General features: G+C 36.8%; 1 protein-coding gene across 2 annotated transcripts; it reads right to left on the bottom strand.

Annotated features, from left to right (window-relative positions):
• Window positions 1-15,023: 15,023 nt before the first annotated feature.
• On the bottom strand, window positions 15,024-18,927 carry si:ch211-175m2.5 (uncharacterized protein LOC568697 homolog). Of its 2 annotated transcripts, XM_041989773.1 has the most exons (6): window positions 18,532-18,927; window positions 18,247-18,414; window positions 18,074-18,173; window positions 17,087-17,217; window positions 15,776-16,109; window positions 15,024-15,380 (listed from the first exon to the last, which is right to left on the bottom strand). In XM_041989773.1, exons 1-5 carry the CDS (start codon window positions 18,583-18,585, stop codon window positions 15,822-15,824), a joined length of 741 nt encoding a protein of 246 aa, XP_041845707.1. In that variant the 5' UTR covers window positions 18,586-18,927; the 3' UTR covers window positions 15,024-15,380; window positions 15,776-15,821. The 2 variants fall into 2 exon arrangements, with proteins under 2 accessions (XP_041845707.1, XP_041845705.1); XM_041989771.1 differs by having other exon boundaries at window positions 15,024-16,109; window positions 18,532-18,926.
• Window positions 18,928-19,020: the final 93 nt, after the last annotated feature.

Raw genomic sequence — 19,020 nt, 5'->3', positions numbered from 1 at the left:
ACAGGTAGTATAACTGAATCTTTCAAAAATAAAGACGGTCAGGGGTTTATCAGTCTGCAAAAGACTGTGTGGGCAAATATCCATCCATAGATTAATTTACTGTGCCTGCTTCATCCAGTTCAGGGTCACGGAAGGGGGACTGTTAGAGTCTCTTCCAGCTGTTATCATATAAGAGGTAGAATACACTCTGGACAGGTTGTCAGTCCATCACAGAGTCAAGAAACAAATTTGGAATATTTTTCTCCAAGTAAAATTGTAAATAATTCAAATGACAGTACATCATAAACTATTCAAGGAATCCACGTGGCATCGCTTTTCACAAGGGACAAAAATCAGTCTTGTGTTGATATCATGTCAGGAAACACTAGAAATATTTGTGTCAATCAAATCAGTGCTTCCCAGTTCTGGTCCTCTGCCCACTGCCCTGCATGTTTTACACATTCCCCTGCCTAAACACTTCTGATATAAACTAATGCATTCTTAGCAAGTAAAACTAGATTATGTAAGGTGATGTGTTGCAGCATCAGAATCAAATGGGCAAGCTTTCAAAGAAATGGTTTAAAAAACTGATGTGTACTCAAACAAATTTAAGTTAAATATGGGGTTTAAATATGTACAACTTGCTTCATTCTGTTTTTCGACACATTACTGTCAATTTACCACATTCCAAATTCAGAGAAGAAATATAAACTCGTCTCCTGCTTTAAACTTGATATCAGAAATGTATTATTTTTGAAGATGAAAGAGGTTGAGCATATAAGAGACACGGAGCCTAGTAAACATTAAATCAGTGAAAGGAACAGGTTTTTTTTCTTATTTTTATTTTCCTGTCTTTTTTTATATGAAGATGTCAGGGTAAGATTATATGGCTACTAATTGACTTTTATTGACTGTATATTTACTGTATAATGACACTTCCAGCACCATCATCCACCTCACTGCCTCCTTCCATCAGCTGTTGTTGTCCTGTTTGTAAAAGCACCACCTCAGTCTGAGCACACACACACACACACACCAGCCATTCTCCTTTCAAACCCTTAATATGGAAATGACTATTTCTGATGATGCACCATCTGTGTGATGATCTTAGGGTAGTTACTAAAATAAATAATAAGGTTTATGATACATAAAATCTTTTTGATCACTTTGATATATTATCTACACTAAAGTAATTATTTCATTAAAATAAACTAATTCATATTTTGCCATGTTGAACTCCAGTCATTATGTTTCCCATTTTAGCAGAAATATGAAATAAACTTTTTCATTAAATCTAATGGTTTTCCTCTATAGTGATTAGAAACTATCTCACACACAAGCTTGATGTGAGGAAAACAGGTTAGTTACTAAAATTAGATCTTTCAATGTAAGTCTGATCATTTTGCTTGAATGTGTGGATCACTGTACACAGGATCAGGTACACTTTTCTTCTTTAGTTAAGTTTCTATTTGGAATCATGTTTAGCTTTGTTTCACATATTCACTTTAAAATGTACCATCTGTCATGTAGTAGTTTGGGACTGTGTTTAACAATAGTTTTATATGCAGTATATTGTATCAAAAAGCACTTTGTAAAAAAGCATTTCCAGGTATTGACCAGTACCATAAGTTGCACCAAAGTTTTTCAGAAGTGTAGAAATGGTGGATGTTGGATTGTACTGTATATCCTACCCAGCTGTCTAGCAATAAATGCAAAGGTTCCCCATTTAACATTTGGATTTACTTCAAGTAGTGGCATCAGTTTTTAATTAAAACTCATCTAAGTTTTGTGAAAATGTTATTTATTCTATGTCCATGTTTTGGGTCGATTCATGGGCTTGAATCATGAAAATAATTAAACAAATAAATAATAAGTGGGGAAAAAAAATCTTTCTGAAATGCATTTAATGTGACATGATTTTTTTCTTAGATTTTGGTGCTTAAACCTCACTAAATGGCTACTTACAATCAAGGTACAACTAAATGTAAAACCTACAAAAAAGTAAACAAAATAATCTTATTTTCAAGTAAACTAGGGATAAAAATTGTGAACATTCTGACTTTGAAAAAATCTTTTTTTTTCTTGTCTTGAATACTTGCAGACTGTAAAGAACAACCCAAGAAACATGAATCTCACCATTGCAGAGCCTTTGTTGTCAAACTGGAGTGTGACTGAGAGAACTTCACTGTAAGTCTATGACATGAGCAAAGACTTTGTACTTGTTGGACCTTTTAAGTGATCTCTGAAGATGGAGAGCGATGAACCTCTGACAACATAGACAATAACTTCAGGCAGCAGCCAGAAAACCTGTCACCCCTTTCCCTGGAAAACAGAGTGTAGATTTATAATAAAGCCCTTCTGTTAATAAGATTTATCTGTTCTGTTGCTGGGAAACTGAAAGTGACTGAAGGTTGTAAATGTGTTTACATCCACCGCCACCTGATAGTTTGTGCTGTAGTTGCTGTCATTGGTCTCCTAATCTCTGTCATCTTGTGAGTTTTTGACTCTCTGTTAATAAATGACTATTTATTCTCTGTATAACAGGTCTGCATCTGTGAGGATACAATGTGTGGGGGATGAACACGATTGCAAACTCAAAACTTCAAAACAAAATTTATATGCTAGAAATTCAAATATTTACTGTATTTTATTATTATTATTATTTACCCCCCACCCCCCTTTTTTTTGTTAAACTACTAAATTAGAAGAAGGAAAGACTGGGTCTCTGTTGATGAGGGTGATCATTAGTAAGACATTTGTATTTTTTCCATCTGATATTATTACTCTGTTTTATATATGCCACAATTTTAATGGACTTGGGTGGCATAATGACAGAAAGGTAAAAAAAAAAAAACTTTAACCTGTTTGGATGTCTAGGTGATCATCAAAGTGTTTTACCAGAGTTTAGAAAGGAGGATTTTCCATTTTTTTTTTTAAAAAAGGGTGTATTTTTCTTTTTTTCTTTTCTTTTTATTTTTTTTATCTTCATTCATAAGTTCTGGTTTTCCTCAGATAATAGTAGAAAATCCTTGATCCTAAATAAAGAAAGAAATTTTAATTTAATTCAATTGAAATCTGAGCTGAAGTAGGACAAAAATAAACAAATAAATTAATAATAGCGTAACCAAGAATGTGGGACATGTTTTCCTCCTTCTATGATTTAGGAAATATGCTCTGATTTCTTTTTGTGAGGCCAACAAAAATTTCCTCACAACTTCCAACTGTTTGATGTTTGGTGGATGAGCTCCAATCATTGGGACTGAGGCCTAGATTTCAGACTGGATAGTAACTGTATTCATGTATTTAAGATATAAAGTTTTATGTTATAAAAAATGCAGACTACAGGACAAAGATTCAGGAAAACAAAATGACATCAGCCATGTTCTGTACAATGCAACCCCTCTCTGGACTCAAACATGTTTTCAATATTTTTTTAAGATAAATAAATTGTTTGGAAAATTGACCTTGAACCCAGGATGTGTATCACAAAGAAAACTAATGAACAGTTTGCTACTGCAGAATTTTAAATTGTAGTCAGACTCGCCAGCTTTGTGACATCAGGCCATGCAGTTATATGGAAAGTTATATTAAAGAAGTATTTAAATAAAAGTAAAAAAGAAAACTAACAAACTCAAATACCTTTGTCCTGTCATGATTGAAGTCATTTTCTTTTGCAAGTAGACCATGTGATAACATAATACCATTTTTATATTACATTAGAACTACATACAGTTTCAATATATGCATCCTTGGACAGTTAGAAAACAACACAGTCTGTTGTGTTTTACACAAAATATCATATCAAAAACAAAATATAATTTTTCAATGCATGTTAATTTACAATTCCTTCAATAAAATGCTAAATTTAAATACTTTATTACACAATTTCTGAAAGCAGATCAAGTTTCAAATGGATCAAATATATTATGTTCATTGTTTTCAATAAAAGGAAAATAAAAAAGGAAAATGATCTTTTAGATTAGTTATATTTTTAAAAAATGGAAAGTAAAAAGTAGTTGCTTTAATGCAGAGACAATGCTCGTTTTAGATGGATTTCATCTATTACACTGTATTATGTGCGTCTCTGCGTGTGAGTGTGTGTGCGCGTGTGTGTGTGTGTGTGCGTGTGTGTGTGTGTGTGTGGGTGTGGGTGTGTATGTGATATGTTGGGACACTAAAGAGTTAGACCTCCTGCACTGTGAAAGTAGTCTGCTAATTAATGTCTGTGGTGTGGGAATGAAAAGAGTGAACCAGTTCATGACAGAAGCAGATGAAAGTACTGCAGTGTCTCCAGCAGCACTTTGAATGAGGAGATTCAGTAGAAAATGTAGAATCCAACCAGGGATATATGACACATGAAACTCCGATCAGCTGGCAGTCAGATGTTTTTACAGCTGAGGTTTGAAGTAATCATTTGCCTCTGTCAACACATGCAGCTGCTGTAGTTATGTAACTGTATCCTAATACAATTTAACCATGATGCCACTTTGAGTTTCAAAGTGGGAGGACGAGGAAGTTAACTCTTATTTATGACCAACAAGCACTGCTTTTTGATCAAGTTCCATGTTAGGAACCGTAGCTTATTTATCTACTATATCTGGCCAAGTATTTATTATTATAAAGGTTAGATAACGTCCCCTTTTGATATTTTTAATCTATTCAACTATAAATATGTGTGAAATCTGAGTAATTTCAGGGGCAGGATGAGTGAATTAAGTAAAATAAAAAATAAATTCAAAAAATGAAATGGACAAATGATTTTTTTAGGAGAATGACAACAGCAATTCTAAATAACAAAGAAGTCAACCAGCATCAAACTCAGACTATTCCACAAAACTGTAAAATCTAACAAGCTGGCTTAACTAAAAAACTGCAAACTCATTGCCTCAAAAATGTTGTGTTTTTGTTACTTTGAGTGACTGAGTACAATTAAGTAGAATGATTTGAGTTTGAAGATTTTTTATTAACTTGGTAAATCTACATGAGGTTGTAGAGTAAACTCTGTGTGACAAACTCCAGATAAATTAGAAGAGATGATTTACAAAATCTTGTTTTTATTTTCAACACATGATCATTTCAAGCTCACTTAGCTTAAAGTAATTGATTAACTCAAAACTGTTATTGCTTTGCAGCAGGAACTTGGTGTGGATATGGGTTTTGGCTAAACTGATGTCAGACCACAGAAGTCTCTTTTTTATCATTTTACTTTATCATTTTTAATTATTTATTTTTGTAATTTTTCAGCAAATTCTCTCACTTTAATTCGTACGACCTGTAAGATAAGCATCAGTACCTTTACAGATCTGTGCAGCAAATGTTTCTGGCCTCAGCTGGCATTTTACCACTCTTACCATGTCTACGCTTAATTAGCATGTGGGTATACAGAGAAATGTATATGGTGAAGAAAAGACAACATGTAATATTGCATCTGCACTGCAGCTAATGAGAATTTTTACCAAATTGTAAATTTAAACTTCAGAAATCCAACCAATCACAAGGCACTTTTCTTAAATCCTTTCACATTCTGGAAAAAGCTCTGCATCATTTTTAAATATTTGGAATTCTAATGTGTGTATAGCTAAGCTAAGAAATAAATGAGTGGAAATGATCATGCCAGGTCCACTTTGACTTCCACTTCCCTCACCATTACTTTAACATCTTAGGTGCAAAAGCTACTTTACAAGGACTTGCTTTTTGTCTCCATGAAGAAAATGTTTCCCCATATTGTGACTGTAAGCAAAAGGTAAGCAAAACTAAACAGAAGAGGGCATTTGCTGCAGAAGCAAAATGGGGGATTAACCTTTAACACACTATATGCAGTCAAGAGAGGATGCTTGTCTTCCAGAGGTGAGAGCATTAAGAGCCTCAGATATTTCATCTATCTGATTGAGATCAATATGATCGGATATTCCAGCTAACATGTTTACATGACGCATTTTCATTCTGACTGGACATTCATTTGGATCAGAAGTGCTCCATGTAAATGTATAATGTTAGCTTTGAGCTAAAAGCCGGCTATCAAAACAAGCTGGAAGAATATTTGTGTTATTTTGCACAAACAACGACGATAACTGAGGGTAAAAGAGTGAAGGACATCCAAGCTGCATCTACAGCCTGAAGAAAAAATAAATAAATAAAACATCAAAGAAACACTGAAAGACAGTCATATGGTTTTGGAAGATGAGAAGAAAAACAGAATAATCAAGGAAGTGACGCAACAGGAAGTAATGTGAATGGAATAGATGTGATTACTAAGAATTTACAGGTAAAAATCAAGAAAAAAGAGGAATGAGTCATCTGCCCAATATTGAAAAGTCCTGTCTTGAGGGGGGTGATCCTTTCTAAGAACTCTGCCCTCATCTTAACATACTCATCACCCCCTCTGTAAAAAACCTGGGAGTAGTTATATGACCTTAAAAGAGTCATTAGAGTATATCCTGCAATCATTCTGATAACAAAATGTAATGTTGGACATTTGCAAATGAGCACTGAAATAAGCCAGAAGCATTTTTATAAACCTGCTATGGACAAAATCTTACAGTAATACAAACCTTTTACCAAATTAAAAAGGCAGAAATCCTCCAAACAAGAACTGAAAACTCTTAGTTCACTGTAATATGTTTCGTAAAGCTTTTACCTGTCAAATATTTGGCAATGTAAGGTGCTCAAAATTTTGTTGGGATGAGTTTGAACATTTAAAATTGTATAAGATTAAAATCCAGAAGGTGATTTAAGTTTTAATATCAAAACAAGTGAGTCAGTTATCAGTTTATACCATTTAGAAATCAAGGCATCTCTTCCTCACCTCGTCACTCCCAGTAACAGATGATTAGCCTGTTACAGTTTATCTTACATCATGAAATGATTAGAACAGATGTGAGTGCCCCAGTCTCTCATCATCACCATGTGGTACACAACAAAACTCAGACTGAGGAAGAACAGCTCATGCTGTGAATATTAAAGTGCCTTCAAATTCTTGCCAGACCTTCACACTCAAGAAGCTCCATAGACAAAAACATGTGATGTGTTGCTGCTGCTGTTGTTTTGTATCAGAACAGCAGAGGTGTGCTCAGGTGTGTCAGTCTAATAGTACTGCATTTAAATATTTAAAAGTGTAAATATAATATAAGGAATCTGGGTTCCTCTCTATCATATATGTACAAAATGATAGTGACAATATCTGTACCCTACACATAAAGAGAAACATAAACATACTTGTGCACCATCTACATAAATATCACATTCACACACACACACACACACACTGTGCACAGTGGGAGTGCAAGTGAGACCAGATTGTATGTTCAGACTAACAGACTTTTTCACTCAGCATGCAGATGATGTTTATTATTACAACTATGGATTAAAAAAAATAAGTAATTTCTTTTTATTTCCACTATGAACAGGTCAAAGAAGTTATATAGAAAGGGAAGGGCAGCAAAGTAATGAAATCCATGAAAAAGTTATAGGATGAAGCTCAACCTTATTACCATCCAATATGGCGATGACCTCTGCCTGCTGAACTGCTGGCCCAGCGTTTTTATTTAAAAGAAAAATGAAGATCGTGCTGTGTGGGTGGCAGGTGGATTATGGGTGTGTGTTTAAGGTTGGTGGGTGGGATTTGGCAGCCAAATGTTATTGCTTCCTCCACACATCAGCTTTACAGCCGAGGTGCTGCACGTCACCTGAGACAATTACTTCTTTTGATTCTTCTTCATGTTTTCTCCCACCAACCCTGTAATCTCCTGGAGAAGAAGTGAAGAAACAACCAAGGTGGGTGTCCTGGTCCCCTGCCTGGAGTTCAGGTCCAAACCATCTCAATCCATCTTCAAAAGGAACATTTGTTGTCACCTTTTTTCTGCTCTGTTTTTTGTTCTTTGTTTTAATCAGTGAAGGGGTGCAGTTCTGTCAACTAATCGCTCAGTTTATTAGTTATCAGTCTTCCACTGTCATCCAGCGTAAACATCTCAGCAACTCATGAGCTGAAAATCAAGACATTTAGGTTGTTCTAATGATGGGTCCTGATGGTTTTGATTATTCTGTGACTTATGCTAGTATCAAGTCATTCAGACTATGTTTTGTTACATATAGACGTGGACAAAATTGTTGGTACCCTTTGGTTAATGAAAGAAAAACTCACAATGGTCACAGAAATAACTTGAATCTGACAAAAGTAATAATAAATAAAAATTCTATGAAATTTAACCAAAGAAAGTCAGACATTGCTTTTCAACCATGCTTTAATAGAATTATTTAAAAAAAATAAACTTATGAAACAGGCCTGGACAAAAATGATGGTACCCCTAGAAAAGATTGAAAATAATGTGACCAAGGGACATGTTAAACCAAGGTGTGTCCACTAATTAGCATCACAGGAGTCTACAATCTTGTAATCAGTCAGTGGGCCCATATATATGCTACAGGTAGTCACTGTGCTGGTTGGTGACATGGTGTGTACCACACTCAACATGGACCAGAGGAAGCAAAGGAAAGAGTTGTCTCAGGAGATTAGAAAGAAAAATATATACAAGCATGTTAAAGGTAAAGGCTATAAGACCATCTCCAAGCAGCTTGATGTTTCTGAGACTACAGTTGCACATATTATTCAGAAATTTAAGATCCATGGGACTGTAGCCAACCTCCCTGGATGTGGTTGCAGGAGGAAGATTGATGACAAATCAAAGAGACGGATTATACAAATTGGAACAAAAGAGCCCAGAAAACCTCTAAAGAGATTAAAGGTGAACTTCAAGCTCAAGGAACATCAGTGTCAGATTGTACCATCCGTCGTTGTTTGAGCCAAAGTGGACTTAATGGGAGACGACCAAGGAGGACACCATTGTTGAAAAGAAATTATAAAAAAGCCAGATTGGAATTTGCCAAACTACATGTTGACAAGCCACAAAGCTTCTGGGAGAATGTCCTACGGACAGATGAGATAAAAATTGAACTTTTTGCCAAGGCACATCAGCTCTATGTTGACAGACGGAAAAATGAAGCATATGAAGAAAAGAACACTGTCCCTACTGTGAAACATGGAGGAGGCTCTGTTATGTTCTGGGGCTGCTTTGCTGCATCAGACACGGTGTCTTGAATCTGTGCAGGTACAATGAAATCTCAAGACTATCAAGGGATTCTAGAGAGAAATGTGCTGGCCAGTGTCAGAAAGCTTGGTCTCAGTAGCAGGTCATGGGTCTTGCAACATGACAATGACCAGGAACACAGCGAAAAACACCCAAGAATGGCTAAGAGGAAAACACTGGACTATTTTAAAGTGGCCTTCTATGAGCCCTGACCTAAATCGTATTGAGCATCTTTGGAAGAAGCTGAAACATGCCGTCTGGAAAAGGCACCCTTCAAACCTGAGACAACTGGAGCAGTTTGCTTATGAGGAGTGGACCAAAATACCTGCTGAGAGGTGCAGAAGTCTCATTGACAGTTACAGGAATCATTTGATTGCAGTGATTGCCTCAAAAGGTTGTGCAACAAAATATTAAGTTAAGGGTACCATCATTTTTGTCCAGGCCTGTTTCATGAGTTTATTTTTTTTAAATAATTCTGTTGAAGCATGTCTGAAAAGCAATGTCTGACTTTCATTGGTTAAATTTCGTAGAATTTTTATTTATTATTACTTATTACTAACTGGGAATTTGGGATGACTATTCGTGTTGTCCAAAGGAGGAATCTTGACTTTGATAATCTGTGATTTTTTTTTTTTTTTTTTTTTTTTTTTTTCATTTTGAATCACCCTGAAGTCAGATATATTGCTCGTGTCAGCTCAGCTGTGGACGTTTTGGCCCACAGACGAGACTGGCTCCATGCTATCAGGGCCAATAATCAGTTTATACTGTGCTCTAAAAACATTTTATTTTACAATGTTGTAGACAGAATTTTTATTCCTGAAATCGGTTCACTTTAATCAACAGATCATGAGAATCAACACTGTGATGCACCAACAATCCATGTCAGCTAACGTTTCTGCAGCTCCTTTTTTATTTATTTATTTATTTTGTTTTCTGCAAAGCAGTCACTGTTGTTGTTCCTGCAGAGTCACCGTGAGCAAGGTAGCATGTTAGTAAATCCTCACAGCCTTATTAGCAGGTTTGAATCCCAAAATGTTTTATTAGCTTAAATGTGCTTCACACCTTCTTTTTAAAAAAATGTTGTTTCTTATTGTTATAATTTTCTTCACATTTTTAATGTTTTATAGTTCTCTTTCACCCTGAAGGCCTCTGAAACAGACCAATGATGTATTTGTTTTTTCTTTTTCATTATTCAAAGGTTTCCGAGAACATATTTGTGGAAGAGGACACTTATGCTTACACAGTCTTTTCAGATTCCTGTTTCTGTTCGATAGAGTTGCAACTAAAAATTTCAGCAACACCTTGAATAGCGTCATTCTTGGCCAACTCATCCTGATAAAAGATCTAATTACTCTAAAAATTTTTAAAGCAGCAAGTAAAACTCTCCATATTTGCTCCATTTGGCTCACAGTCATGGAGCTGTTACGGATTAAATTTGGGGATGTTTTTCAGCTGGAATAAACATTAGTCTGGCAATTCAACTTTTAAGGTTTTATTTATTTAAGTATTTCTTTCCCGACACTTTCATCACCGTAATAAGCTATGATTCATTTCTTTAAGTGAGGAAGAAAAGGACAGCTTGAATGCTAATGTGACACCCTGCCAAATGAGACAGAAGTTCTGGCTTTGGCTAGACAGGGATTCCTGTCATTCATCAGTCTTGTCTCTGTCCGCGAGCCTTGGGCATGTTCCGACAGAGGAGATAACTCTTTACATGGCTCTGTCTGCAGATTGCAACCAAAAAAACACAAGTTTTACATGTGAAACATGTAAATCCCCCTGAAGAGATAAGGCAGCCATAATATTCATATTCATGGATCACTCAAACAAGTGAGCTCAGACTTTGCAAATATGGACACCAGTCTGCCAAGTGATGATCATGCCAAGTTTCAAGGGCAACCACAAAGAAGGGAGACCTCTGAAATTATTACAAGCAAGCTTCAACCAAAATCTGTAGCCTAAACAATACAGAAAGAGAATCATACCTAACCCACAAACAAAACAATACTCATAGAACCCTCCATCTAATACTGAAGCTGTTTTGTGCCAAAGCGCTCAGGAACCAAGACAAAAAGGATGCAGGTTACACTTCAGATAGCCTTCAGATGACAAATGAAGTAGATATTTTAAATATTATTTTTCACAGACAAGTTCACAGACAAAAAAACACAAATACATGCTAAAATACCCACAAAATACCAGAAATATCTACTAGAAAGCAAACAAAACACATAAGACAATAACAGCACGAATCTCCCTTCTTCTGCAGCGAACACGAGGAGATGTGCGACACATAATCCGCAGACATGAAGTAATCTGAGTAAATGTGCATTTGGATTATGAGTCTGGAACGATCTAATCTGAAACACTTCAGCTGGTTGCCTGCAAATTCATAACAGAGCCTCATCCACGTAGAGATGTTACATAATAAGTATCAGTCTAGCCATGATGAGGGGCAGAAGATATTTTTCTGACGTCTGGGGCTCAACAAGGAGGTGTAGATTCATGCTTCAATCTGGTAACTTGTTCAGCAATAGCTTTAGTTAACTTTGGTTCTACACGAGTCCTGCAGCTGCTATTTATAGCTCCCTTTTGGCTGCTGCTGCACTTTTATCTGTGAACCCGATGCATTTGGTGACAGCTGCTGCAACGGATCAACCAGCAACCTCGTCTAATTTTAGATGTATAAATGGACTTTTCTGTGTTAAGTTTACCTGCTTGCATATTTTATTAAATATATAATTGCTTTCAAGACCCACTGAAACCGAATGTAGTAGTTTCTCCTGCTACTTGGCTTCATAGTATGTGAAAGATAAAAATAAAGGTAAAGTACATAATGTATACTCTCTCATTAGAAAAGTGTGCTGTTCGGTTAATTTGCTCAGCATCTTCAGAAATAGTTGGTAAAGTTGGAACTGTTGAGTTGCAGTTATGATGAAGACCTAAATTAAAACAAGCAACAAGGTAAGATGGAAGGATAAATGCTTGAGGACTTGGGAAAACACAGCTGCTCTGCAATGAGCACCTGACCACACTTAACACTAGGGCTGCTTCCTGTCTGTTTCTGTCTGCATCTCTCTCAGATCCTGTAGATGGCCTTTATTCCCAATGCAGATAGACGTCTGTTCAGTCCTTCAAAAAGCTTGCAACACATAAGCGATGATGTTACACTGACTGGGTGAAAGCTTGAGTCGGAAGAGGCCGACATACAAAACAACAAAATTAAAATAAGATTTATTTGTCCAGAAATCAAATTAATACGTAACATTAGTTGTTTATTTGTAAATTATATTAGTTGCACAGCAGAATTTTATCACCATTATTATAATTTTTTATGAGTGGGAAGCCATGAACTGCCACCATCCTCTGATGGCCAAGATCTACTTGCCAGCAATGTGGCACTGGTATGTTTTCAAAAGTGCTCATATTCTGATGGTGCAAATGCTTGAAATCCTCTGTTGGACTCTGGTTTTTAGCTTCTTTTAGATGGGTGTGTTGCATATTTTAAAGTTGTCCTCTCCGTGCAGCAGCAGTTCAATGGGGACACATCCTGTTTGCTGATGAGTTTGTGGATTTTTAGTCAACTGAAATGTAGCCGTTGCATGTAAAACAGCATCAAACCAAATTAACCAGTGAAACCAAATTCATCATGCAGCAAATGACCCCCCCAGCAAAACAACCCAATTTAAAGCAAGCATGCACACCCATCTATGCATGCACAGAAACACAGGCACGCATTTTACTTGAGAGTGAACATGGAGACTTACACGCAGCTGCTCTCACATTGTCTTAATAGCAACTGACATTTACTTAACAAGCACTGTAATGGTCTTGTGTTTCCATTTGCTAATGTCCCATATGTATTCACCCCTTCTGCCTGTCCACATTCTCTTCAATGGGTCACAGAGTGTCGTAGATAAAGGGAAATCCCACTCTAAAATATTTAGTATTTTAGTGTGCATCTAGTATTTATCAAAAATTAGATGAATGTCAGTATTTGATGAGACCACCAGCCACACAGTAAAAAAAATCAACCCACAAATTTCAGGGGAAAAGAGAAAGATCTTGCATCCTGCTTATTTCTTTTAATTTGCACAACTTTATATGTTTTTGGTATCTGTGTGGAAAACTGAAAATTTATCTGACACTACTTCCAAAAACATATTAAATTAAGGTGGACATGCTTGCATAAAAATTAGAAGCACCTTAAGAAAAACCAACCACCTTGTCTCTCCTCAGGCTATGGGGGTTGACTCTAATGAAGTCTGGGGGCTGCACACTAAGATAATCTTCCATAATAAAAAGCTTGATAGTTTTCTAATTATTTTTATATCATTCAGCAGCTCTCAACATGCAGTTTTCAAGAGGATACTGTTCGTGCAACTGCAATCAATGCAAAGCATCGCAGATCAGAATTCACCTTCACGTGTTAAAGCATTAAGCTCCCCTGAATGTGATTACAAAATGTCATATCAATATTTTGAAAATTACATTTACTTTATTTTTTACCAAAATTTTTAGGTGACATTTAAAATTGAAGATTTAGCTAAATTTTTTAGCATTCAATTAAACAAGAGTAAAATAAACAAACCCCAAGCCAAGATGCCCTCCTCAGCCAGGACTTGAAGCCAGTGAGAAGAATTAAGGTTTTTGCTCTTGAAAAGGTGAACACAAGGCTTTCCACAGATTAGAGGGCCACCGCTGAAAGGGTCCTGTCACATCTGATTTAGAAACTGGATCTAAGAAACCCAGTTGTAGACTTCAGTAGTCCAGCTGGAGTGTGAGGTTGTCAAAGGCCAGACAAATCAGGGAACCTCTTAAAAAAAGAACTACTGTTTAATTTAATCATTTTGAAATGAACTGTACAGAAGCCAGTACAGGTATGATGTGATCATCCTCTCTTTCCTGTTAGCTGTTTCCTTGTGTGTCATGACGTGTGTCCTAAGAACACAGTGTATTGTATTGCATTGTATTGTATTGTATTCTGTTTTATTCTATTCTATTGTATTGTATTCTATTCTATTCTGAATAATGTAGGGAAACTGCAGACCATAAATTAGACTTGTCTGGAGCCTGCTGTCCTGCCTCCTTTAACAAGTGATATGAGCCATGGAGGTCATGAGGGTTGGGTGCTTAATGAGGACCTGTAATAGTACATGAGCAGTTTCATATAACACTTTATCAAGGCTGTAAGTTCAGGACAGACTCAGGGAGGAACATGTTTGTCAAATGACCTTTACTAACGTCAGTGGGCTCAAGTTTTAGCAATTTGTCTCATGTTCTCTTTCAGTGTGTGTGTATGTGTGTGTGTGAGAGTGTAGCAGCCGTATATAATCAGAATGACTTTCAAACTGAATAACTTTCAGATTGTCCTGATACGGAGCCACAATTTGTGATTCTAAAAACTGACACAAGTTCACTATAGGTCTGTTCATGTCTATGCATAACACTTCCATACACACATCATAGAAAGTTATCTTCAGTAACCTGTAGCTGTGTTGGACTTGTATAAGTTTAGATGGGAAACTTTGGAAGAAAATGTTGCAAAACAAAGGCCTGAAGTAAAGGACAGCGATTCATCTCATAATTATGTGGAATCCACTTTTTTTCCTGCATTTTTATATTAAGTAACATATTAAGTAAAAAATGTTGATTTTGTTTGAAACATCTCATTGCATTATCTTCTTCTTTTATGGGTATATGATCATACTAATATTGTGTTTTCAGGTCCTATAGTGTATATTCAATATCTACTATGAAATAGTGAAATAGTGCCATCTAGTGGTGATATACAATACTTCATCAGGAATACAAATTTTTTTTTTATCTCTGCACACTACTTCATCCCTAAAAGCAGTGCCTTAACCGTTTAAAATATGAGCATGAGGTATATTGGTTATAGGTTAACCTATATATATATATATGAGGTGATAATAAATATCTTCAAGTAAAAAATTTAAAGATTTTTTCCACAGTTTATTAAGAAGATATGTGAAAGGCTTGGGAAAGCTGTTTACCATTCAAACTTAAAATAATAACAAAGTGCACTTTCAACCAGTGAATACTAAACTGAACACTTACCATAAAATTCAGTGTTGGAAGATTGTTTCATTAGAGGTACTGAACACAAACCAGGTCAATTTACTGACATCTATAGAACTGAATTATTGTTAATTAGTCTGAATCTCTCCACCATAAGACACGAGTCAAATAAACCAGTGGGAATTCTTAATATGAAGATAAATGTACATATTAATAATAGTATAACACAGTGGGAAAGGACTTGAATTCTGTTGCCAATAAATCCAAACAGGACCCAATAACAAACACACACAAAAATAAACATCTCATACTACCTTATTATCTCCTTCATGTTTCTTCACAGTTTTTAAAGGCTAAAGTCACATGTACTGTACATTTGTACACAAGGATTGTCAATTCTGTCTGCCTGAGAGAGACTTCAACATCAGTCATGTTTGTTTTAGTTCTACATGCCAAAACTGGATCTGTTAAATTCATGTGGAATCTAAAAATGTGATCTCAGGTAATTCTGACAAATTTTAGTATTAATGCTCAGTTTCTACCACTTTTTGGCTGCACAGCTGTAGATCTAATGCTGCGTGTCACCATACATGAAAAAAGGCTGGAAACAAAGAAAAAAAAAAACAGAACAGAGAATATTTTGGCTGCAGAAGAACATATTCAGTCATAAATGCATCTTGCCATCAGACAATCTTGTCTGTAACATGTTTTTGCTTTTCATTTGTCATTTCCTGCCTTGTCTTTGCTCTTGTCCCGTGGTACGCGGCCCATGTTGAAAAATTCAAGGTTTGGCCTCATGTCTGTGAGGTGGGCAAGTCTGTTGGACATGGCAAAAAAAGCAGCGATGGCTGCAATGTCCCAGGCGTCCTCGCGATCAAAGCCAGCTTCCTCCAGATGCTGAAAATGCTGCTCTGTGATGGTGTCACAGCGACACACAGCCATCGCAAAGTCCAGCATGGCGTGTTCCCGAGGTGTGAGCTCAGCATTCTTGTAGTTCACAACAACCTGAAAGTAGAGAGACAGCTTATTAAAAGCTGCTTCCTTAAATGCATTGGAGTCCTAAAAAGTGGTAGAGATGTTGTGGATTGGTGGCATGTCCACATCATCTCCTGTGGACTTCTTGCTAAGATCTTTCCACTTAAACTTCTAGTAAAATCTCTGGGATATCAGCAGGTGTACCAGATACATGAACAAGTCAGTCAATATTCTTGAGGATTTGCAAAAGCTGTGCTGGTGGGAGTTTGTCCTTTCTTCTGACCTTTCTGCACCTTTCTCTTTGCTGTTGTGGAAACATGGAGACAAAAGCAGCACTCACGTCAACACAGCAAGGAGCCATGTCTGCTATTCTCAATGTGTTGTCTGGAAAACTGTTTCTACAGGATCATTTCTGCACCACACACTGCCTCTTGCACACTGTATTCACCCCAGATCTCCTTCCTCACATTCACAGCCTGGAGAGCACATCTCTAGCAGAAAGCCTCCAGCTGTGATGTGCTTGTGTGAACATCAACTGTGTAAAAACTCTCGAACAACCATCCAGTTTCCCTGAAAACCTCTGGTGTTCATGTGTGGAAAAGGCTTTAGTTATTCAGTAAGTCTCCATAAGTATGCAGAGATAATAAGAAAAGATGGAGAACTATACAAAGAAGAAAGTGAAAAACAAATTACATTGTATGCTGGAAGTTTCCTGTATTGTAATGGAACTGTATGTTGGAGAAATCATTCTGAGTTCAAGCTGTGGAGATTCTGGGTTGCTGGTAGGGCTCAGGAAGTTCAATATAAACCATTTTTGTTTTTTCTAAAGCAAGTATTTAACAAAATAGAAAATAAAACACATATATAAGGACAAAATTTGAGAGTATGAATGAGAGAATGAGAGCCGATTTCTTTCTGAAAAGACATAAATGCCTTAACTGCATCCTACAACTCTATTATAATTAGTAGTGCAAATGTAAGTTGTGGAAGTTGCTAAAGGATTATACCTGATCAGAAAGACTGGGTTTCTTCGAGTAGATGCGATGCAGCGCGCTGTGTGAGACCACACAGTAAAGACACTTGTTGTGGATACTGGTTGCCACTACGATCAGCTCCCGGTCTGCCTTTGTTAACCTGCCTGGAGGACAATACATCCCGGAGCAATAAACACACATTCACACAACTTTTAAGTAGCATACATCAAAGCTGGTTGGGATCTAAATGCGCCATGTTGTTTCAGGCTAAGTGGAGTTCTGTTACATTAACAGGATTTTCCTCATAAATCCCCCATGCAGGGTGTTACACAAGCTTTCTGCACTGAAACAGATCCCGAAAGATTTTGTTAGGGTTAGTGGCTATGTTTTGTTTTGTTTTTTTTCCCCATATTTGTTATAGCCAAAGTTTATACTATGATACAACAAATATATATTCATTCATTCATTTGGGTCGTGGGTAAGCTGGAGCCTATCCCAGCATTTTACCAGGTGATAGGCAGGGTACACCCAGGACAGGTCACCAGTCCATTGCAGGGCCAACACAGAAGTAGACAAACAACCATTCACACTCACACTCACTCCCTACGGAAAATTTAGTGTCACCAATTAACCTAACCTAACATGCATGTCTTTGGACATACATATATATATATATATATATATATATATATATATATGAAAACATGAAATTCTCATTAAAAAAATTAACGTGCCAGAACAAACTTACTGAAACAATGTCTTATTTAGTCAAAGCTAAGTGTTTTGTCTTTCTTTTATTTTTTTATCGCTAGACAGTGTATCAAAGTGCTGATGTGGAGTGTGACTACTGTTGTTAAAAGGCTAGGTAATTTCTGAAAGAAACTAAAACGTTAATTCATTCAGTGCAAATTCAAAATGCACATCTGTCCAAACTCACACACAAACACACAAGTAGTTGGCAGTGCAATAAAGAAGAAGATATTCTATTCTATTGTGTTGGATTGCTGTAAAAACACACACCTGTCTCCTTGTTCATGAGTTCATTGTAGTACGCGAAGAAGGCTCTGAACTCTGCTGGTCTGTGAGAGAGGACTTTGAAGACATTGGGCAAAAAGCCTCCCTGTAAGAGTCGGTTTGGTAGATTATGTCAATCTGCACAGTCAAGTTAAATGCATCACTTATTATTATTTTACCTTTGACTCCACTTCCTCCATAAGCTCTACTATATCATAAGGCAAGTCTTTCTTGTAGGGAATCGGATAGCGACTGATTTTCTCCGGAGGAGGCTCGCTGGAAGACTGTCTGGTCACCGTCAGCACAGCCGCCTTTCCTCGAAACAGGCGGCCTGAGCGGAGAGACGCCTGCACACAGAGCAGGAGAGTCGCATAAATCCCCCTTGGACAGAAGCACAACGTGGAACCAGTCCAAACACCACAGAAATCTAACAAGAACAACGGCAAATGTGTTCATCAGCTTACAAGTTGTGTGAACGCAGAAGGACGAAGCAGTTTGGAAACGATGTTACACGCCATGTCAGTCAGCTGAAAACAAGACTGGTTGGGGATTAATTTTAGCCTCAGTCAGCGCAGACAGTGTATACCAGAATTATTATTAAGGAAGTCAAACAAATCCTTTAGAGCGTGTAAATAATGCTACAGCAACAACAACAAAGCTATACATAAAGCCTGCCAAGTTTAAGACGCCTACGGGTTACTCCTCTTCTCTGTAGGTTATCGTAAACAGTTTATTTCCCGTCTTGAGTTAAGTATGTTGCTTTTGCTTCGTTTGTATGTCAGATGTTAAGAGTCGAGTGAAATTGCCCAATGAAAGTGCAGCATCGAGTCACGCCTGTTGTTGTGCGTTGAATCCTCCTCAACGCCAGAGGGTGCTATGTGTGACCGACTACGTCCCTGTGGTTGTCATGGGTCGTTTATGATTGTTTATTAAACTGTTAACAGCCAGTAAGC

This window comes from Melanotaenia boesemani, chromosome 7, assembly GCF_017639745.1.
Source record: "Melanotaenia boesemani isolate fMelBoe1 chromosome 7, fMelBoe1.pri, whole genome shotgun sequence".
In the NCBI taxonomy this organism is placed as follows: Eukaryota; Metazoa; Chordata; class Actinopteri; order Atheriniformes; family Melanotaeniidae; genus Melanotaenia; species Melanotaenia boesemani.
This window is presented reverse-complemented; position numbering and strand designations above follow the sequence as displayed.